Raw genomic sequence first — 23,776 nt, forward strand, 5'->3', positions numbered from 1 at the left:
GACTGGTGCACTTCACAAAATGGATGGTATCATGAGGGAGATTATGTTATGTGGATATATTGAAGCAATATCTCAAGACATCAGTCAGGAAGTTAAAGCTTGGTCGCAAATGGGTCTTCCAAATGGACAATGATCCCAAGCATACTTTCAAAGTTGTGGCAAAATGGCTTAAGGACATCAAAGTCACGGTATTGGAGTGGCCATCACAAAGCCCTGACTTCAATCTTATAGAAAATGTGTGGGCAGAACTGAAAAAGCGTGTGCGAGCAAGGAGGCCTAAAAACCTGACTCAGTTACACCAGCTCTGTCAGGAGGATTGGGCCAAAATTCACCCAACTTATTTTGGGAAGCTTGTGGAAGGCTACCCGAAGTGTTTGACCCAAGTTAAACAATTTAAAGGCAATGCTACCAAATACTAATTGAGTGTATGTCAACTTCGGACCCACTGGGAATGTGATGAAAAAAATAAAAGCTGAGATAAATAATTCTCTACTATTATTCTGACATTTCACATTCTTAAAATAAAGTGGTGATCCTAACTGACCTAAGACACATAATTTTTACTGGGATTAAATGTCAGGAATTGTGAAAAACTGAGTTTAAATGTATTTGGCTAAGGTGTATGTAAACTTCCAACTTCAACTGTATATATAAAGGAAATATCACATTTACATCAGTATTCAGACCCTTTACTCAGTACTTTGTTAAAGCATCTTTGGCAGCGATTACAGCATTGAGACTTCTTGGGTGTGGCGCTTAAAGCTTGGCACACCTGTATTTGGAGAGTTTCTCTCATTATTTTCTGCAGATCCTCTCAAGTTCTGTCAGGGTGGATGGGGAACGTTTCTGCACAGCTATTTTCAGGTCTATCTAGTGATGTTCGATCGGGTTCAAGTCCGGGCTCTGGCTGGGCCACTCAAGGACATTCAGAGACTTGTCCCGGAGCTACACCTACATTATCTTGGCTGTGTGCTTAGGGTCGTTGTCCCGCTAAGGTTAACCTTCACGCCAATCTGAGGTCCTGAGCACTCTGGAGCAGGTTTTCATCAAGAACCTCTTTGTCCTTTGCTCTGTTCATCTTTCCCTCGATCCTGACTATTCCCACAGCATGATGCTGCCACCACCATGCTTCACTGTAGGGATGGTGCCAGGTTTCCTCCAGACAATACACTCGGCATTCAGGCCAAAGAGTACAGTTGGTTTCATCAGACCAGAGAATCTTGTTTCTTATGGTCTGAGAGTTGTTAGGTGCCTTTTGGCAAACTCCAAGCGGGCTGTCGGGTGCCTTTTACTGAGGAGTGGCTTCTGTCTGGCCACTCTACCATAAACGTCTAATTGGTGGAGTGCTGCAGAGATGGTTGTCCTTCTGGAAGGTTCTTCCATCTCCACAGAGGAACTTTAGAGCTCTGTCAGAATGACCATCGTTCTTGGTCACCTCCCTGAACAAGGCCCTTCTCCCCCGATTGCTCAGTTTCGCTGTTGCGTGATCGGTTTCTATTGTTAGATCACAAGCCTGCCATCACACATATCATATGCTTAGCCTACTTAAAAAGTTTAGGGGAAATTAAAGTGTTGAAAGTTTCTGTACTTCAAAGGTGTACAGCTGAAGTACAGCATGTCATAATGATTGTCCACAATATCAAAGATGTTTCTCAGCGCATACTGAATCATTCATGTTAAAAGGACTTATTTGATCCTAGTTGTCATTGATTTATCTAAGGTTTGAAGATCATATTGATTATGTTGGACATCTTGCTAGCCAGAGAAGTTCAAATCAAGTTCAAATAGTTATGAACTTAAGACTCAACGCACGCAATTGTATGGCGAATTGAGAAATTCACACAATAAACATGATAAACCAAGAATAACTGTACTGTACAGAACTCTACACCCCATTGTAATGTATTTCTTACATAATTCATCCCCTGCTTAGTGTTGTAGACACAAGTTAGAGGAACTTCTAAACTATTGTTGTGGCAAAGTGAAATTGAAGGGCATTGTGACAGGTTTTGTTGCCCCCCCATGTCTCAATAGAACCTTTTCAAGTATCTAGCTTTTCATGTCTCCCCCTTTTAACCATGTCTGGACATGATCAAAGTCATTCGATTGAGTATGGGCCTTTAAAGTGGAGCTCCTCGAAGATCATGTGTCTGTCTATATTAGTGTTTACTTACTTCAAAAAAGATTAAATTACATCAAACGATGAAAAAAAATCGAATCAAATTGTATTCGTCACATGCTTCGTAAAACAACAGGTGTAGACTAACAGTGAAATGCTGACTTCCCAACAATGCAAAGAGAAAGAAAATGTAGATATAATAGGAAAGTAATAACACGGAATAATAAAAGTAATAAGCAACGACATAATGTCTTCTGACCAATCTAAATTGGGTCATTCTCCTAATTCCAACACAACCAGACAGTTGTGTGGATGATATTGTGTCTGACCGTATGATGATGCAGCAAGAGACTAACCAATAGTGTAGAAGATGGGGATCTGTAAAACTCAAATTCCTCAGTCTGAAGAGTTGCACCTTGCGCAAATTAAGAAGGCCTTTTTGTGCGACGGGTAGAGATGCTTCAGGAGGGCGGTCACGTGTGTTTGCGAGACAGAGGTCCTGAGTTCGAGCCTCAGTATAAGACGAATCAGGGGAAATTATTGCTGATGGAATCAACTAAGTTAGCAAGCCTACAGTATTTTATGTACAACATCACTTTTTCAGCTATACATAGCTGATGTCAGTGTTATAGTACTCAAGTCCAGGAAGATTTTCATGACTCGTGACTCGACTCGGACTCGACCAGTGGGGACTCGGACTTGGACTCGACTGGTAGTGACTTTATTGTCAGGAAATCTCTCTTTGTTGAACAATTTTACATACTAGCAATATTCCCTCTAATTGTTTTCGGCACTGAGCATATTTTCAGGTCTGCTGAGCGCTAACTTGAACAATGTGAAGATTCTGAGCCTTTACCCACTTTAAGTTACAGTTTTAAGTGGCCAAGTGGGCTACTGTGGCTATTTGATCATAATGTAGGCCTACCAGAGTAGCCCACCATCAAACACAATGGAGAAAATGCATCCCATAACATTTTAACATGGAAATAGCTGTTCTATCATTCAGCCTACAGTAACTTGACAATGTTTGGTGTTCAATCTAGGCTTACATTCCATGAGAATTTAAAAAAAAAACATGCAGGGCTTGACATAACCTGTTTGTCCACTTGTCCTTCAGACAAGGTGACTTAAAATGATGTTGTGTTGTTTGATGCAAGACCTTTAGAAAATAAAATTCATTATCATTCCTATACCATTATTACAGCGAATCAGACAAGTGATGCTACCCTCTGCCTATTGGCTACTTAGCTTATTCAAGCTTGTCTCAAAATACAACACTTCCCCTTTAAGATAAAAAAGAAGCTATTTTTACTTCAAAGATGTCTAGAAATGTACACGTTTTGTGCTCTTGTAGGAAGCAATCACTCCCCCATTGTTGACACTGGGCTAATAACTCACTAACTAGCAAAGAATATGAACCAATTTGCACACTTGGCTAGATGCAGCTCTTGCTTTGATCTCAAAACAAGCCCATCTACTCACAACCGCTCATACTGTAAAGAGTGCAGTTCAAAGTGAATGGCACAAATCCATATATGGCAATAATCTATTATAGGCCTACTGCAGCTCTGATTGGTTATGCCCAGAGTATGTGCCTGAGTCATGCTTTACAAATGTTCAACACGAATGTAATGAAATGTAGCTTCAACAATTGTTGGACCACAGCTTTTAGCACTACCAAGGCACTTGTGACTCGACTCGTGGCTCAAGCACAAAGGACTCGGACTGGACACAACTCGGTCTTGAGGTTTAGTGACTTGACTAGATCACTGGCTGGTGTTAACTGTCTGTTTTGACTTCATCTGTTGACAAAGCAGGACCTGCTACAGTACAGTGCCTTCAGAAAGTATAAATTGCGATTTGTTTTGTCACGGTACTGTATTTTGACACTGAAACAATTGAATTCAACTGTCCCCGATGTGAGCACTCAGCCTTGAACATGACCCACCATGCCAGTGCCATGACTAAGCCAATTATCTCCAGTCACTGTCAGTAATAGGAGCCAAATTCACCTTTGTCTGGTCCCTCATATCACACACACACACACACACACACAACTATATGGCCATTGGTTACCATGTGTAAATACAAGTGCAACATCTGCTCATCTATAAGCCAAATTGTAAGACGAAAAATTCTGTGATGTGTTTCTATGCAAAGTAAGCTTCACTCTGTCAAAATTACACATTATCTGCCAGTGCACACACACATTTTATACAGAATGTTGTTGTAGATCACCAAGATAATCCAACATTCATGTATACATTTTCAATAAAAATGTATACATTTAGTTGTAGGTGCAGAAAAGTACAGTAGCCTACATGGTGTGTGTATTTGGGGGCCATGAATCCAGGTCAGATCTGACTTGTCTTAATCCTAAATCTGTCTTCATGGGTTTATGTACATGGAAAAAGCGTAATATCTCTGGTAAACATCCTGGACCAAGCTGGCAGTTTCCCTGCGGTGCCATTTGGGTCAGCAGGATTTCCAGCAAATCGCAGATCTGTATTAGTATGATGAAGTCAGGCACAGCAAACACATCCGACGACTCACATCACCCCTTTCTCTGACGATGTCGTCAAAAGACTTACAAAAAAAATAGAAAGATGAATTTAATCAAACTGAACTTAATCAAGTTTCAAGTTTTAAAGTCACATGCACAAATACAGTGAAATGCATTTCTTGTAAACTCAAAACCCAACAATGCAATAATCAATAACAATGTAATACTATAAAAAAGAGAAATTAGAAGAAATATGAAGAACACAATAAGTAAGTAAGCATACTACTGTATATACAGGGTCAGTTCCAATAGCATATTTACAATGTACAGGGACACGAGTGATGGAGGTAAATATGTATAGGGGTAAGATGACTAGGCAACAGGAAATCAGTATTTGGTCTAAGGAAACAGGCTACGGGTAAGCTAGGTTACCTACTGAGCAACATGGGACCTTGTATTCTATAGGCCAGGGGTGTCAAACTCATTCCATGGAGGGCCTAGTGTCTGCTGGTTTTTGGTTTTAAGTTTTACCTTTCAATTAAGACCTAGACGACCAGGTGAGGGGAGTTCCTTACCAATCAGTGACCTTAATTCATCAATCAAGTACGGGGGGAGCAAAAACCCGCAGACACTTGAACCCTCTGTGGAATGAGTTTGACACGTGCTATAGGCCCACACAAGTAGGCATATTGCAATTACAATTTAGGCTACTCAAGAGTTTGCAAGGTAGAGCAAGGCTTGAACTTGAGCTCGAGTATGATGCGCAGAGGCACTTCTTTCGCCATCATACACTTCCTCTTTAAAATGTAATAATGTGAAAAATATTAACACTAAAAATGTAAAATGTGTTGTCCATTTGTCAATGACAACTGAAACAGGCTATATTTGTAAAAATCATAGACTGAGCTGATCTCTCTAAACAGCATTGTTTTGTCTCCTAATTATGCATCTGCTCCAAGGATTACATGCTTAGAATACACCAGGTGGGCTTCGCTCCTTTTCATCAAACCCAGGACTGTGTATTTGTATTGCAGAGTAAAGGGTCTCCTACCATACACAGGATGAAGACTACCCACACCCATCTTCAGCTGCCTAGTAGAAAAGCTCTAAAGTCAGGGCGTGACACAATGCTTCCCGTTCTTAAATTTAGTTTTTGCATCTTCTACTTTCGGTTTTGTACACCAGCTTCCAACAGCTTAAAATACAATATTTTTGTTTACATAAAATATATTTCACAGCAGTTTAGATGGTTCAATGATTCTCTGCACTATACAATCTTATTTTGTCACATAAACTGAAATTAGGCAAACTATTACAATTTTTGCAACTAGGAAATGGCAGAGCGATTTCTGCTTAGCGCAACTTAAATTATAAACCACTTCAAATAATTTGAATTATTAGGCTATTGGAATGGTTTTGTTATTTTGTTATAGGCCTAACAACCAAAACAAGTACTGCTATCTAAATGGGTCACATGCACAACTCATTTGGTTGTTTATAGGAGACAGATAGTGTTCCTTTTTCAGATTTACACCTTGCACTGATAGGATGAGGGAGAAAAATGAAATATTATTCCTGAATAATACTCTTGCAGGCTCTAAGAAGTATGTCAAATTATATACAGACATTTAGTTGCTACGCTGCTTAATATCTTGTTGAATAACTGGATTTTACAGCCCTAATTGCCTGTCAAGATGGCCCAACATGGGTATTTATGCTCTGCTGCCATGTGTAAGCCATGCTGCATGTAGCCTATGCCCTGTCTGTCAGAGATTGTAATTAGCCTATTTCAGACTAAAGTAGGAAGGCTAAACTGCTGCTGCTTCTCTCTAAGGTCAAGCCATCATCTTATCTTACTGTCTACTGAGGAATACTTCACATTTCATTCGCTCTGTGATCCAATTTTGTGAGGAAAAACTTGATCCCGTTTTTATTCTCCAATGGAGAAAAAACACCTCTGCCAGACCCTTGGCAGAACTTTACAACATTACATAACTGACAACCAAGCCCACCCACTGGGCAAACACGGACTGAATCAGCTCTGTTGTACCGATGTGGAATAGACATTGAACTGACATCCTGTGCCAAGTGGGCAACAATAAAATGTTATTTCATTGAATAACGGAGGTCTTAACTATATTTGATTAAGGTTGATTGTGTTAACATACCGTATGATAAGGAAATACAAAGTGTGTAGGGGCAGATTAGCATCTTCTTTACAACATGATCAGACAATCCCTGTTTCTTTCTTTCCTCATCTAGCATGAATCCAGAGCATATTACATTGATATTTGGTCATTGTTACAGGCCTACATGGGCCATGGTCAAAGTAGTGCACTAGATGGGGAATAAGGTGGCATTTTGGGGTGAACACTATTACTTACTAGCACTGTTTGGGGTGAATTGGACACAGTCATGGTAGTCAAAGAGAGCAGAAGTGAATGATCTGGTATGGATTGGAGCATCAGTACTTTTCCAGTGATCAAGCTTTTGATATCTTAATGCATCTGAGAGGATACCAAATGAAAGTCTGCTGTTCCACTCTGTGCCAGCCAAGTAACAAAAGTGGTAAACATTGTGATGGTTTCAATATTTTCAACAAAACTGTTGTTATGCCTATATGAAAGAAAGAAAGCCTATATGGAAATGTCTCCATTGCAACACAATCTATGCCTGTTACTAATAACAAGTGGTTACTTATTGTTGCTATAGCCACAGTGGAATGTGGATGGAGAAATAAAGAAATGCATCATGTATTAGATCCCCTCCTGATATCTGAGAAAAGCAGGTGTGCAAACCACATGGCTTCTGAGAAAAGCAGGTGTGCAAACCACATGGCTTCCAATTACTGTACGCTTTGAAGGGTATCAGATCATGTTTAACGGACTGGGACAGCAATGAGGTGATTGGACTGAGTAATCACCAAAATGAGAAGCAGTCTATACACTGTAAAACAAAAAGGTTTGTGTGTGAAAATGTTGTTGAGCAAACTCACAATCCTATTGCAGATGGTTGCGTTATTGTACTTTTTTGTGGAGGGGTTAAGATAAAGACTTCACTCCATGACAGGATTCCTCCACATGAGAGCCAGAGTTGCATACAAAACAGAGCTGTGTACCTTTGCAGCAACATTCAACACTTTACTCAGTTAAAAAAACAGAGCCTGTATTCATAGTGTCTTAGAGTATGAATGCTGATCTAGGATCAGATGTTCCTTTTACATCACAAAGAATAAGAATGGACAGGTGGGACCTGATCCTAGATCAGCATACCTACTCTAAGATGCTTGATACAGTACACACAGCCTCTGATGTACACTACAGGCAAGGAAGGTGTTAACACATTATTTCATCACCTTTCCTGAGCATTTCTAAGTAATAGCACCAGCATAAAAAAGTAGCCACAATGAATCTATTGACTGTTTTTGTGCTGTTTTGTGCTCATTGTACAAAAGCTGTTTTTGTTACGCTTATTTCTCTGTGGGTTGTTACAGAGGTTACAGTTTAGTATTAGCCTAACAAACAGGAGTATAACTATTTAATATGGCCTGACATATCACAGTAATGGATGGCACATTCACCAGAGTTAAATAACAACTTTGAATATAATTATATTTCAAAATGGGCAAATAAACTAGCTGAGAACCTTTTCCAAATAATATCTAGAGGAATCCATTCAAAGTCCATGTCATCTGAAATGCTCTGTTTGTGATGTGTGCAGTGGACCCAGCATTTTTGTATTTTACAATGCATTCCAAGCTCTGGCCATCTATCAGGGTTTGGCAGTGGACCCTAGGGAGACAGTATGCATGTATTTGCATATATGAATAATTTAGGGGTGGGACAGGGCTGTAACCACCAAAAACTTGCTCTGTCTAGGCCTAATTCACCTGTGATGTCTAGACTGCCTCATTAATTACTGTTGTTGTCATGTTCTGCTGCATAATTCAACAAGTGTGGCAATAGCAGGATACCCTTGGATTAAAAATCTAAAAGTTTTGCTCTAGATTACACATATCTATACATATTTTACATTGTTTGCGAGATCATACATAATATCACTATAATCAGTGTTCATTTTCAGAAGTTGCTTTCAAATCAGAGCGTCTAATTTGTAAACAACTGTTGGGTGAATTCGGAAGGAGTAGGACACAGGGGTGAAAGTAAGATTTACCGGCGTCCCGGTAAAATAAATAGTGGGGGTACGCCAGACCAGTAAAACGTGAGTCTATCACAATTATTACAACATGCCCAAAAAACTGTAGGCTACTTCACCATTATTAAACATTACTGCATATCAGCCACAAAAAAAGTTTGTGAATTGACTGGATGGTGGTATTATGGTCCAGGCAGAGATGAGTGTCTTAGACGCTGGCGGTCCGGTAAGAAATCAAATCTACTTTCACCCCTGGTGGGACATCATATCAACTGGGACAATGTCAACTTTTTGTTATTTTATTATATATTTGGGGGGGGGGGGGGACATTGTAATTCTGACACGTTTATTTATTGGTGTGACAAGAGAAAACCAAAACTATTGTTACTAACCCCTTGTAGAGAACCAACATGATCAAAATCAAATCACTTCATTGGTGTGACCCTGCGAAGCACAAGGTAAGATCAGTGACATAGTTTATTTTCTGTTTTGATGTTAAGGTTATACAACTGTTATAAAAATGTTGCCCATTTTCTGTTTACATTTTGTAATCCAGTCAGTTTTTAGGTGTCCTGCTTTACCAACCATAGCTAGCTAAAGTAGGACAGCATGGAGTAACTCAAGTGGAACAGTCTTATAGGCTTTTCCAACAGAGGATAGAGATCCAGTTTATATTGGGGACCCCCGGTAGTTAGGTTAGGCTCTGGTTCTTGTTGTATTATATCCTGTTAGTTGTTTTCTTTTAGTACTGTTATTAGTACTGTTTGAGTGAATTCAGAAAACATGGGACACCTTTTGCATTTCCGTCTTCTGTAACCTCTTCAGACATCTATGCAACATATTAGCCCAACACATGATACATTTCTGAAACCCTCCGATGTTTCCTAGTCACACAAAACCTAAATTAATTGTAATGATGTCTCCAAATGCAAACTGAAAATATAGTTTTGACTCATTGTACACAAATGTGTGTGTCACGTCTCCTGTGAATACGATATCAACATTTGTTTTTTTGTGTGATAAGGAGGATTTCAGAAATGTATTGTGCTAATATGTTTTATAGATGTTATCCGAATTCACTCTATTTTTTTACCTTTATTTTACTAGGCAAGTCAGTTAAGAACAAATTCTTATTTTCAATGACGGCCTAGGAACAGTGGGTTAACTGCCTGTTCAAGGGCAGAACGACAGATTTGTACCTTGTCAGCTCCGGGATTTGAACTTGCAACCTTTCGGTTACTAGTTCAACGCTCTAACGCTCTAACCACTAGGCTACCCTGCCGCCCTTATTTTTTCAATTCCACAAAAAATGAACACCTATCAAAATAAAATGATCTTTCTTCTCTTTCTTGTGATGTAAGCGTCGAGAGGACGTGTTTAATCCCCGACAAAGCTTAAGTGTTCTTATAGATGCAACGGAAAGACAATGTATTCCATTGAGCCCATTTCAGCCATTCCCGAGGTGTGTTTGACGGTTCATTGAATGTTAACGGGGAAAAACAACAGGCAAAAACAAGAGTATGAAAGAGTAACAGGAGTAAAATGAAAGCAATCAATCCAACGAGATGTAAGTGACAAGTGGTCAGTGGAGGCTGGTGGGAGAAGCTATAGGAGGACAGGTTCATTGTAATGGCTGGAATGGTATTAATGGAACGGTATCCAACATATGGAAACCACATGTTTGACACCATTCTATTTATTCCATTCCAGCCATTCCAATGAGCCTGTCCTCCTATAGCTCCTCCCACCAGCCCCCTCTATAAGTGGAAAATAGATGGCTGAAATAGATAGATCCTCAAGCAGGAGGGGCATGGAATAGGGCACCATTTTGGACGCAGCCTCAGTACCCAACGGGCCTAGGTCTCTGACAGCACCAGTGGAAGGGACAGGTTCTCCAACTTTTGATAGTCATATTATGGAGAAAGTGTTCAACATTTTGGTCTGGTAGTAAAACGGCATAGAGATTAAAGAGTGTATAGTATCAACTTTGATGATGTTGTTTTGTGGAGTAACATTTTTTCGATGTCCTGCCAATCCAGTTCTACGTCAAAAGGTGTAACGTTACCTTTCCAAATGAGCATTTCCACAGAGATTATTTCATTGTTCTGCAATGCAAATATCATGTGTCTGAATGTATTAAAGAAAACTGTGGAGTGCACAGAAGCTTTAGGAAAAGTAGCCTACATGTGAATGTGCGTGTGAGAGCAGTGTGTTGTAGCCTTCATGTGAGAACACATGCCCTATAACAGGAGGAGAAGATACTGCAGGGGAATAGCAATGGGGGGCAAGGATTTACAATTCCCCTGATGTAACAGAGAGTCATAATGAACCTTTAAGTAGAAGAGGAAGGCTAGGTGGCCTATAAAGGTAGCTCCACATGTGGTCTGCCGCCAGCCAAGCTTGCTGATTTGGAGCCTGATAACCAACCTGACAAGCCATACCAGAAAACAGGTAGAAGAATAGTGACTTACCCTGGCATGTAGTTTACGCTATGCACTTTTGGGGTGAACACGCCATTTATTTTACCAAAGATTTAAGCGTTTAAGAAGCTGTAATAAAAACTTTAGCTCAGAATGTGCATACCCATATGTCAGGCCCTGCCCGGCCATTACTTTATAACTTGAAAAAGTCAGACAGATTTTATGCGGTTTTGTATTTTAAAAATGCCATATAGTAGTATTATCCCCCAAAATATGAAATGTTTACAGCTTTAACATACTCATGTATAAAATGTATGTAATTTCTACCTCCAAGGTGAATGTCTACGCCGGAATTCTGTTTCACATGAATAAATCTTTCTGTCTTTCTGTATTTTTCCCCCTCTGGTGCCCTGAACAAATTCAACTTGATTGCTGATGGGGTGGATAAGATAGCCCCAGCTGTTGTACACCTAAAGCTTTTCAAAAGGTACAAGCAGCTTGGTATTGGAGTCCTTTACACTTTCTTTCATTCATGTAATCTTCAATGCGTTCGGCAGCAAAATATTGAAGTAACTCTTTTAACACAGTTATGGCCAATAATGGATTTTTTTTATTTTCTTAAACCCTTCGTTGGAGCTGATTCCTCTGTGTTTTGGAATCATGAGAGCAAAATATGATGACACGGGGTTGTTGTAACTTCAGACAGCAACATGATTGGTGTCTTTAACACTCAGGTTCCCATTTTCATACCAGTAGGTCCCTGTGTCAAGTGGTTCAGAGTTCATTGTGTCAGAGGACTGCTGGATAGTCACCAAAGCCCATGTCCTATCCTACAAGCAGAGAATCAAAGTGGAGCTGAAGAGCTGTGTTCAATAAGATGCCTCCGTCAAGGAAATGGAATCAAAATTGAGTCGAATGTGAGTCCTCCTCTCTCTCCTCCTCCTCATTCCTAAAATGATGTTGTTCCAATGGCCCTCTCTCTCATCCCACAGGTCCTCATGCTAAATTCTGCTTGGTATTTTCCATTGGCCTGCTGGCTTGAAATCAGTGAGTAACATCGAAAAGGCAGAGAGTTAATTAATCCTACAGAAACAGTCTGGCAGATGTTCTACAGGGAGAAAGTCAGCGAGCGAGGGCCTTTCGCCTGACTAAAATCAGATTACACTCCTTGACATGATCAATTTGTCGTCAGGTTTTCCTGTAGGGGCTATTGGTTCTGGTCTTATAAATTCAAAGCTTCAGCCTTTTTTCTTCTTCCAGTATTCGCAAATGTTGCTGTAACTAAAACATTTGTCACCGCGATGACAGCCGCTTGTGTAAACAGCTCCTCTGTGTGGCATTATGGGATCCCTGGCCAAAACACAGTCAACTAAAACCCACTCCAGGCCATGCAAAACATGCAGGGAAGACAACCATTTTGATTCAGCCCATCACTCTGCACACCATACTATAGAAGACTATAAACTTGTGTGTGGAATACAAACACAGAAGATTAGATAGAATGGACTTGTGATGGTAGACGTTAAGCCTTTATAGGGAGTAGCAGAGCCTAAAAGTTTCCTTCAAAGCGAGGCTGTGATGGAACAAGGCTTTACACCCTAGAAGGGCTGGCAAAGTCAATAAACACTACGTGTCAGATTCCAGCAATAAAAATACTTCAACCCATGACAAGAGAAGGTAGGCAGAGACCGGATTAGTCTGGGAGTGAAGGTTAAATTGAGAGTGCCTTGTTGGCCTTACTGATGATTCAGTGCTGAAGGAACTGTCTTCTGTTAAAGGGTCAATGTATTAACAGAGCGATCTAAAAGCCTTTCCCATTTTGTGAATCTTCACAGAATTAAAAATAACACTAGAATGTATATCCTAGCATGAGTAAAAACTCAGCCATCTTGGTCAGTAAAAACATTCATTCTAGAATTTATATGATCTCTATGTTTATCTTGTTCTGTAGAATACACTGCCAGTCCTGCTGGGCCACTCGTCTGACCTGCGGCTGAGGGAGTTTGTGGTGGCGGTGGACAGTCCCTTCTCCCTGAATGTAAAGGGAGAGAACATGCTCAAATCTTATCCTCTTGCGTGAACAAATGAAAGAATGATTGGAACCACAAATACATCACAAAAACATGAAAGAGGCCAGCACTGGATATAAGTTAAAATTGAAGCTTTGTTTAAATGTTATTCTCCCTGCAAAACACTGTCACGAAAGGCATCAGCAGGGCCCATTGGAACAGCCTGGAACTGGGACTCAAAGACTCACATGGAGTACATCCAGACGGACGTCATCATCAATGTAGGTCGTAGGCTTGCGACTCAAATGGCACCCTATTCCATGAATAGTGCACTACTTTTGACCAGAGCCTTGTTCAAAAGTAGTGCATTATATTGGAAATAAGGTGCAATTTAGGATGCACATGTGAAATATGGCAGTCAAGCAGCAGTATTTGGAGCATTATATTACCACATGTGCATCTCTTTACATATCATTACATACTGTACATACTATACATACTGAACCTAAAAGGGTTCTTCGGCTGTCCCCATAGGAGAACCCTTTGAAGCACCTTTTGGTTCCTGGTAGAAAAAGGGTGCCCCTAAAAGGGTGCTCCTATGGGGACAGGAGTGTATGTCTCCATTGTCTCTTCTTGTCTCTGTTTTGAATTCAACATTGCAGTGCAATACAATGGCCATTCACTTTTGTTTATTGCTCTGTTCTTTTACACTATGGCAACTCAGGATGACCACTTGTTGGGGGATTTACTGCTTTAGATTGTATTTTAGAGGTATGTAATATGCAATTAGCATATGCTGTGTATTTTTCTGTTTTCATTTAGGAAAGAGATTTGCAAGGTCATAGTTCTGTTTTCTATATAGGGCTTATGCTCAAGGTCATTATTCTATGTTTTGCTGCGACATCTCTGTTGTTTTCAAATCTGCCACGGAAATCATTCTTAGATTTTTGCAGACTTATGTCTGACTATTGATCTCGAAGCAGAAACATACTCCTACAGTCGCCCTTGACGAAGCTTAAGGGCTTTTTCGCCCCCTTTATTATTATGTTTCCAGTCCTTGTGGAATATAAAAAGAAGACTAATGCACAACATTGCAATGGTGCAGTGCATTTATATAAAACACAATTGTTCACAAATACTTACATAGGCTATATCAAGGTGGTGGGCTCAAGCTTTATGTTGTAAAAATACTGCTTTCCTTTCAAATTCACCAAAGGATACAAATGTCCCATTCGGTTTATTCACTCAATAAGAATTACTATGCTTAGCGTCACACATGAAAACATCAAATTATTGGAACAGCAGGAAATGACAGAACAAAACAACAGAAAATGTTTGTCATTTTAAAAGTAACTTTTCAATGAAAATTAAATATTTTAATGCTACAGTTCTGTTTATATTCAAACCTTGTTATTTTCAATTTGTACTTGTGTTTCAAGGACGGGGATGTGATCGGAATAAATACTCTGAAGGTCAGAGCAGGAATATCCTTTGCAATTCCTGCAGACAGAGTACGTCAGTTCCTTACCGATTCATACGACAGAACAATCAAGGGTTTGTATGACTTAATTCTTCACTACCTATTTCACTAATATACCACCTAATGTGAATTTAGTTATAGCTTTTCTCGTTCAGATTTCTGATGATTTGGCACATTTCTACACAATAATTTGGTATTCTATAAAAAATGTATTGATTGGATGCTTTAACTCTCAGCTCTGTGAGTAAACACCTGCTTTTGGTCAGAAGGTATAACCTTTCCAGGGGTGAGTCCCAATTGGCACCATATTCCACAATATAGTGCACTAATTTGAACAGAACCCAATGGGCCCTGGGCAAAGTAGTGGACTATATAGGGAATAGGGTGCCATTGGTGTGGCCTTGTCATCATTACTGGCATGTCTACTATGCTCTATAAATGCTGAGTCAGATTAAACCACAATCTATATTAAGATTACTGTTGCCTTTCTCTGAATTCTGCTGGCTAAAGAAAAATATTCTGTGTGACCATTTCCAAGTCTTGTCGTACTGTGTGAATGTAATATCCTCTCTGTCCTTTTCCCAGTTTGATCCGAGATCTGAGGGAGCGGCAGAGTGACTTCGCAGACGTGAGCTCAGGAGTGTACATTTTATGAAGTGATCCCAGGAACAGCTACCTCCAGGCAAGACTGACGGTGTGTAGCAAATGGCACCCCCTTCCTTATAAAGGGCACTACTTTTGACCAGATCTCTAGGGACCCTGGTCAAAACATGTGCACTGTTTAGGGAATAGGGTGCTATTTAGGACACAAGCTGAGTCAAGTTTAGACAATTTCTCATTATTGGCATATAGTGCGAAGACCCATATCCCTAGTAGGCCTAATTAAAGGATTATATCATCATAACTATGTTATTCACAGATGGTAATAGTTTTGTGTATTATGTTAATAAATAGCCAATTTGAGTGGCCTACTGACCTGAATCTGACAGTTACCGGTTACATTGCACTTTTTGAAATTGTAAAGTTATTAAATTCAGATTAACAAAGCAATTTAAATGGTGTAAATAGTAAGTATTAGCATAATACGAATACAGTAGCAATACTCACTATTGAAAGGTTTTAGATTAAACCTGAAACAAATCTGTATGATATCTGCTGCGCAGTTGGATACTTGTCTGTTGACCCATTGAGTCTTGGTCTAGCTGATTAAATATCAGCTGTGCTGTGCACAAAGGGGTTTGGAGGCATCAGGATATTTTCAAAGGAAAATATCAAGGCTATTCTTCTAAACTCTGGTCCAGATCTCTTCTACACTCCAGCCAGCAGCCACCCACAAGCAGGTTTCTGATTAATTCCTCTTTCTGGCTTCACCCAAAATGGCGCAGGTTCGCGTTTTTTGTCCTGGAGGCAGCTCTGCAGAGTGGTCACTAGCTGGCACTGCTACAAAGGCATCTAATCTGATTTTAAACCTAACCTTGACTCTAACCTTAACCACAATGCTAACCCTAATGCCTAACCCTAACCTTAAATTAAGACCAAAAAGCTAAGAAAGAATTCATGAATTGTTACAATAAAGTCAATTTTGACTTTGCAGCTGTCCTTTCTAGCAGAAATTGCTCACAATAAATGTTAACCTGCCACTATATAGTGAATAGAGTGCCATTTGGGACGCAGCCCCTCTTACCCCATGCAGAAAGGCCAGCCAGGAGCTTACATCTGTCTCAATGGCTGTGTGCTGTGTTGTTGTTGTTCTTGGTAATAACATTAAGTAGCCCCCACAGCTATGGAACAGAAACCGCATGCTGCAGCCCTTTTAAACAAAGGCTAATAGATTTAGTTTCAGTGGTCCAATAATAAGCCAGCCTGGCTAACGCTACAAAACTAGAGAATGGTGCTGATTTAACTATGATCTGTTGGATTTGAAGCCACCAACTTCTCTCACTCTTTCTCTCTTTGTCGCTCTTTCTCTTGAAAATGGCACATCATGTACAGCTTAGTCTAAAGGTCAATGCTTGTTTCTCCAGGGCATGAGATGAGAAGTCAGAGAATGGTTTTTAGGTTGAGTTTTGTATAATAGAGTTTATGAGTGCTAGCCTAGGTACCAGTCTGTTTGTGCTATCATGCCAACTTCTTAATGACAGCTATTCATGGAGTTGGCAAGAGCACAAACAGGTCTGGGACCAGTTTAGGGGGTGTGTAGTGTGTTAATTGTTGTCGCCATTGTATGTTTCACATGCAGTGCTGGCATGATTAACCATGATGTTATAATGAGCATCAGCGGGCAGCACATCCAGACCACAGAGGAGGTGAGTGATGCTGTCCAGTCAGGCAGTCCGCTGTCCATGGTGGTGCGGCAAGCTAAAGAAGACGTCATGCTAACGGTCGTCCCTGAGAAAAATGTACTGAGTGGCTGCAGGGCCGGTTCTAGGATGATATTTATGGATGGGCAGACAGAACACTTTTGGTTGTTTCTAAGGTAATATCCTGCAATCTTAGATTAACATTGACTCACATCACTTTTGGGTTAGCAATGCCCTACCCTGCACCCCTCTAGAGCCGGCCCTAAGTAGCTGTGCCTCTACACTCTGGATATTGCTGGTGAATGCAAATAAATGTTTTTCATGCCATAAATGCACATACAGTACATAAGGAAAGTATTCAGACCCCTTGACTTTCTCCACATTTTGTTACATTACAGCGTTATTCTAAAATGGATTAAATAATTTTTTCCCTCATCAATCTACACACAATAACCAATAATGACAAAGTGAAAACAGGCTTTAAATGTTTTAAATAAATGATTTATTAGCTAATTTATTAAAAATTTAAAATTAAAATTCCTTATTTACATAAGTATTTGAGACCCTTAGCTATGAGATTCTAAATTGAGCTCAGGTGCATCATGTTTCCATTGATCATCCTTCAGATGTTCCTACAACTTTATTGGAGTCCACCTGTGATAAATTCATTTGATTGGACATGATGTGGAAATACACACACCTGTCTATATAAGGTCCCACAGTTGATGGTGTATGTCAGAGCATAAACCAAGCCATGAGGTCAAAGGAATTGTCCGTAGAACTCCGAGACAGGATTGTATTGAGGCACAGATCTGGGGAAGGCTACCAAAAAATGACTGCAGCATTGAAGGTCCCAAAGAACACAGTGGCCTCCATCATTCTTAAATGGAAGAAGTCTGGAACCACCAAGGCGACCAAGAACCTGATGGTCACTGACCGAGCTCCAGAGATCCTCTGTGAAGATGGGAGAACCTTCCAGCAGGACAACCATCTCTGCAGCACTCCACCAATCAGGCATTTATGGTAGAGTGGCCAGACGGAAGCCACTCCTCAGTAAAAGGCACGACAACCCACTTGGAGTTTGTCAAAAGGCACCTAAAGACTCTCAGGCCATGATAAACAATATTCTCTAATCTGATGAAACCAAGATTGAACTCTTTTGCCTGAATGCCAAGCGTCACGTCTGGTGGAAACCTGACACCATACCTATGGTGAAGCATGCTGGTGACAGCATCACGCTGTGAGGATATTCAGGATCGAGGGAAAGATGAACGGAGCAAAGTACAGAGATCCTTGATGAAAACCTGCTCCAGAGTGCTCAGGACCTCAGACTGGAGCGAAGGTTAACCTTCCAACAGGACAATGATCCTAAGCACACAGCCAAGACAACGCAGGACTGGCTTTGGGACAAGTCTCTGAATGTCCTTGAGTGGCCCAGCCAGAGCCCGTACTAGAACCAGATCGAACATCTCTGGAGAGACCTGAAAATAGCTGTGCAGCGACGCTCCCCATCCATCCTGACAGCTTGAGAGGATCTGCAGAGAAGAATGGGAGAAACTCCCCAATTACAGGTGTGCCAAGCTTGTAGCATCACACCCAAGAAGACTTGAGGCTGTAATCGCTGCCAAAGGTGCTTCAACAAAGTAATGAATAAAGGGTCTGGATACTTATTTCAATGTGATATATCCTTTTTCTTTTATATGCAAGAACTTCTAAAACCTGTTTTTGCTTTGTCATTGTGGTATTGTGTATAGATGGGGGGGGGGACTATTTCATCAATTTTAGAAGGCTGTAACGTAACAATGTGGAGAAAGTCCGGGGTTCGGAATACATTCCAAATGCACTGTATGTTAGCAATGATGTACTGCCCTAAAAATACACATAGTTACAATATGCAACATTGTAATGGGAGTCCATAGTTGTGGCTCAGTTGGTAGAGCAAGTACTAAAATGTATGCAATCACTACTGTAAGTCACTCTGGATATGAGCGTCTGCTAAATGAAGTTGAAAACAAATACAAATTAAACTGTGCTGCCCTTATTTTTCTACCAAAACTATTGAATTCAATGTGTTTAGAGAATATATTCAGCTCTACAGTTTGTATAGGCAGTTAGAGGCAAGTACCAATTGTGTTTTTATTCATGTACAATAACATCCTTACCTCGAAGTGGTGAATGACATTTGTGGGCACTTACACTAAAATCTTTATAGTGTTTGGCTTTGAAACCTTTTTTCTTTTCTGTGTACTGGAATTTTTAATGGTAGCACTCTTGTCATCAAGTGTACAGAAAAAAAACACAATCAATCTGAAAAACATGGTTCTTTTTTTCTATGCATGCTTCCATCTTTCCACTTAGCATGTCAGATGCAACAAATCAGATTCAAGTAGAAATACATTTAACCAACCTTGAGAAACATTTTATTGAACCACAAATACTTGATAGCACACACACAGTTTGCATTCCTTCTTCTGTTTTTCTCAACCTGTCATTTTACAAGACACATACCATAAAATTAACCGGTAGACTTTTGACCATATTTACAGAAGACTGTCATTTTCACATTTTTCCTATATTGAAAGGACATAGGGAAAATAAAGTTAAACATTTCAATGCATAACAAAATAATAAAAAACAATCACAGAATTGAGGGTACATACAGCATTCCTCAATCTAATTGTTTTCATTTGGAACACTAAATCAGAAGTACATTTGGAGTAATCTCTATAACCCTGCAACCAGTACGGGTACAAAAGCTAAAAGTTGAGGCCAAAATAACAATATGTATACAGGTACTATGTACATATAATGTCAAATGTGAAATTTGGGCTTTAGTTAAGTGGGGTAAATTATTAGGAATCAAGAGTGAAATTCAATCCCATAACGCAACAATGGTTTGATGAGACTTGGAAAAGACCACAGTATGAAAACTTATGTCACAAACACTGAATAGCTCAAATGGTTGACTTATACGCCATTACAAAGCTTCAGTGATTGGATAGAACACAAATATTTAGACTCCTCATCAGATGGTCAGACATGGTAATGCCTCAGATGTTGTGCAGTTTGTGCACGTATAAATCGCATGATGAAACTTATAGCCTAGATTTAAGCTTTCATATAGATAACACAGCAACAACCCATTTTCTTTGCTTCAACAGTTCAGTGCTCTAACCTTTACAACAAAATAAAACCTACACCAGCCACATGCCAACCACGCCCCTGGTCCACATCACACATCTTTCACAACTACTCCTCTAGTTATCCCACGATGAGAGACGAAAGACTGATGAAAGACTGAAGCTGGATTTAAATTGCGGAAACAGCAGACAAGCGAATAATTGCCATCTATGGCGTGCGCAAGCATAAAGTGATACCCTGTCAGGTGACATTATTCTCTAGGAGAATCTGAGATAAAGGCCTCTGACACGTGCTCAGACTGCTCTGACCTGTAATTCACATATAAGCGATGATACTTAGTTGTCCCGAATCTCCGCAACGCAAACCCACCTTAAAGGGATACTTTGTGATTTTGCAATAAGGCCCTTTATCTACTTCCGCAGAGTCAGATATACTTGTGTATACCATTTTTATATCTGTGTCCAGTATGGAGGAAGTCAGAGGTAGTTTCGCGAGCCAATGCTAACATGCTAGTAGATAACCATTGACTTCCAGTCATTGCGCTAATGCTAGTTAGCATTTACTTGAAGAACTACCTCTGACTTCCTCCATACTGGACACAGAGACATAAAAATGGTATCCTCGAGTTCATCTGACTCTGAGGAAATGGATAAAGGGCCTCATTGACAATATCTCAAAGTATGCTTTTGAATGGTTTTCAACCCATGCTCTCTGGTCTCAGTAGAAGGTACACCAGTTGCTGTTATCACTGGGCATGAGGCCTCCGGTGATGAGGAGGATGAGGTCCACGAACCACCAGATGCCAAGGCCTCCTAGGGTCAGTAGCTTGCCCACGGCTGTGCCTGTATGCCCCAGGCAGAACCTGTCCACTCCAAAGCAACCCAGAAAGAACGAGTACAGCAGGGTGGTGATGAAATAGTGGCCAGTGTACCTGAAATTACAACAAGGCAGAGAGGAGAGGTGTCAATAACTGGAAGAAAAGACCAGGGGAGCCAATTAAAATAATTCTGATTAGATGGGATACAGCTTATGTCAGAATTGACCAAAATTGACTTTACGTATCAGGTTAGGAAAAAGTACGCAGCAGGTAAGGATAATTAATATAGTGGGTTATGATAATTTAATAAGGTTAGGAAAGGGGTTAGGGTTAGCTAAAATGCCCCCAAAAAACAACTGTCAATTTGACATAAGCGGTATCCCATCCAGCCATGGGCCATTAAAAGTAACGTAACATGATGTAAAGGAATGTGTTCTATTGGTTTGTAAATACTGCTCTCTAGTGGTAAATCCATGTTAGCTTCCAAAACCATTTAAATGTCCAAGTCCAGGACAGGTAAGTATATATATATAGTATTGACCTCCAAGCAGGTATTTCAAACCTGTTGAATGCTAGTGAAGTCAGGCATGGTGTCTATCTGTACCGTAAACTGGGAATGACTATTATCATCATATAACAACAATCAATGATACATGAGCTTGTCAGAAACTGCAGAGTCAAGTACAGTAGCTAGATTCTCCCTTACTTGATGCAGGGCTCATTCCCTCTCAGGAACTCCCTGGGTCCAGCACATTCAATGTCATCCAGTGCCGTGCAGATGACTGGTGTGTGATTCACGTCTTTGTGTACCTGCCCCCCAAACTAAATAAAGGTGTTGATTTAGTAAAACGACAGATGAGATGACACAATAAAGTCTACACATGAAATAGCAAGAATCTGACATGAATGTTCAACTACGCCCATAACCTCTGTTTATGACTAGTTATCAAATTATGATAATGTAAGGCCACAGAGCAGGTTGGGGGGGGGGGGGGGGGGGGGGCTATCCACTACGGTTTGACATACCTTCCAACAACCGTGTCCCATTTCCAGAATGGCAGTGGAGTTCTGTGCATGGTCCACTGGATCTTGACAGTGGATGAACTCCTCTGGTCTTCACATGCACAGAAAAAGTTGAAATTACGTATTTATTCTGTGTAGCACGTGAAGAACTGTATATGGGCGTTTAGAAAACAGGCAGGGTGGACAGGGCTCTAAGCCCCTCCGAAAAATAAAAGCAAGGGGGTGACACACATCAATTTTGAGAGGGCAGTCTCTGAAAGCAAATTGATGTTGCACTGTTGTTATTGAAACACAAATAAAATACTTACAGATAGCTGCAGAGGACAACTGGTGACGGAGGCCTGTATTCATACAGTTCAGTATAATTCACGCGTTCAACTGGTATGATGTGATACGTCGTCACGTTATCTTGTGGCTGCTCACTGGCACTGAATGCAGCTGTTGTTGCCCTCTGTCCGGGTGAGTCTGATGAATTCTGGGAGTATATTCCTTCCAAACATTGCAAAAGCAACACTGACAGTAGCAAGAGAACTTGCCCGCACATCAGTATGTAATTAAGTGAAATCCTAGCCATCTTCTCAACTTTGGTTGAACTGCGGCTATGTTATAGCTAGCTAGCGTGCTAGATTGTTGGCTACATTAGATTGGAAAAATCGTCCGTTAGAAAGCAATGACTAGCTTGCTGGCTAGCTAACAAGCTAACAGAACGAAGATAATATCTGATCGCAATCTAACAGTTTCCTGTCGAATAGGTTGGCTAATACAGATTCAATTTATTAGTGTTTCACATCATACCGATATATGAGTAGCGTATTTCAAAGATGAGAACAATGAAAAGTCTCGTTGTTTTGTTATTTCCTCCAGCTGGGGTGAAACAGGATGTGACCCGAATCTTATAATTGTTCTACTTTTTTTACGGCAGTGAACTCTAACGCAACTCAATGCCAATGCCGCCATCTATTGTGGTGGAGTGAGACATGCATGAGCGTGTGCGCTCCAAAACACAAGAAGCCTACCTTTGTACCTTTAAAATATTTCCTGAAGTAAGACGTTCCAAATTAGACAAATAAACATTTTAGAAATCAAATATATCTATATGTGTATATGCCTATATCAGAACAACCTCTACACACTAAAACATGTGGGTTCCTCAAGGGTTCTTTGGGAAGGGTGGTGGTTCTATGTGGAACCATTCTGACCCTTTGAGCCTTTTAATGGTTATTCACAGTTCAAAAAAGGGTTATTTCCTAATTTAGTGATAATTCAAATGTAGGGGCAGTGGCTCATTATAATATGTTGGGGCGTGGTTTGTGCACAGCTCTTTTTGTGCAGCCATCAGTGAGTGTCATTCCTGTTTCTCTAATCTGTTGCGTTATGCTTTTTCATGTTATATATGATTATGGCCAGTGATGGTGTTTTGTGAAAGACTTATGTATGGCCTTGTTGAGGATGGTTGAATAAATCAGTAGTTCTCAATTCTCTCCTCACGGATCCCCAGCTGTTCCAGAGATAGCACATCTGATTCAACTTATTAATAAACATAATAATGAAACCTATGGGATTTTAACAATACAATGTAGCTATTACTGTGTGATCACCCGCTCTTGCAGCCGATGTGAGTAAGACCTTTAAACAGGTCAACATTCACAAGGCCGCAGGGCCAGACGGATTACCAGGACGTGTACTCCAAGTATGCGCTGACCAACTGGCAAGTGTCTTCACTGACATTTTCAACCTCTCCCTGTCTGAGTCTGTAATGCCAACATGTTTCAAGCATCCCACCATAGTCCCTGTTCCCAAGAACACTAA

General features: G+C 40.3%; 1 protein-coding gene across 1 annotated transcript; it reads right to left on the reverse strand.

The window, feature by feature from the left end:
* Nucleotides 1–19,389: 19,389 nt before the first annotated feature.
* Nucleotides 19,390–22,862, reverse strand: LOC139389928 (TM2 domain-containing protein 2-like). Its single transcript, XM_071136963.1, has 4 exons — nucleotides 22,276–22,862; nucleotides 21,971–22,058; nucleotides 21,651–21,766; nucleotides 19,390–21,058 (listed from the first exon to the last, which is right to left on the reverse strand). Exons 1-4 carry the CDS (start codon nucleotides 22,539–22,541, stop codon nucleotides 20,845–20,847), a joined length of 684 nt encoding a protein of 227 aa, XP_070993064.1. The 5' UTR covers nucleotides 22,542–22,862; the 3' UTR covers nucleotides 19,390–20,844.
* Between the last annotated feature and the right edge of the window lie 914 nt (nucleotides 22,863–23,776).

This window comes from Oncorhynchus clarkii, chromosome 30 (assembly GCF_045791955.1).
Source record: "Oncorhynchus clarkii lewisi isolate Uvic-CL-2024 chromosome 30, UVic_Ocla_1.0, whole genome shotgun sequence".
Taxonomy (NCBI): Eukaryota; Metazoa; Chordata; class Actinopteri; order Salmoniformes; family Salmonidae; genus Oncorhynchus; species Oncorhynchus clarkii.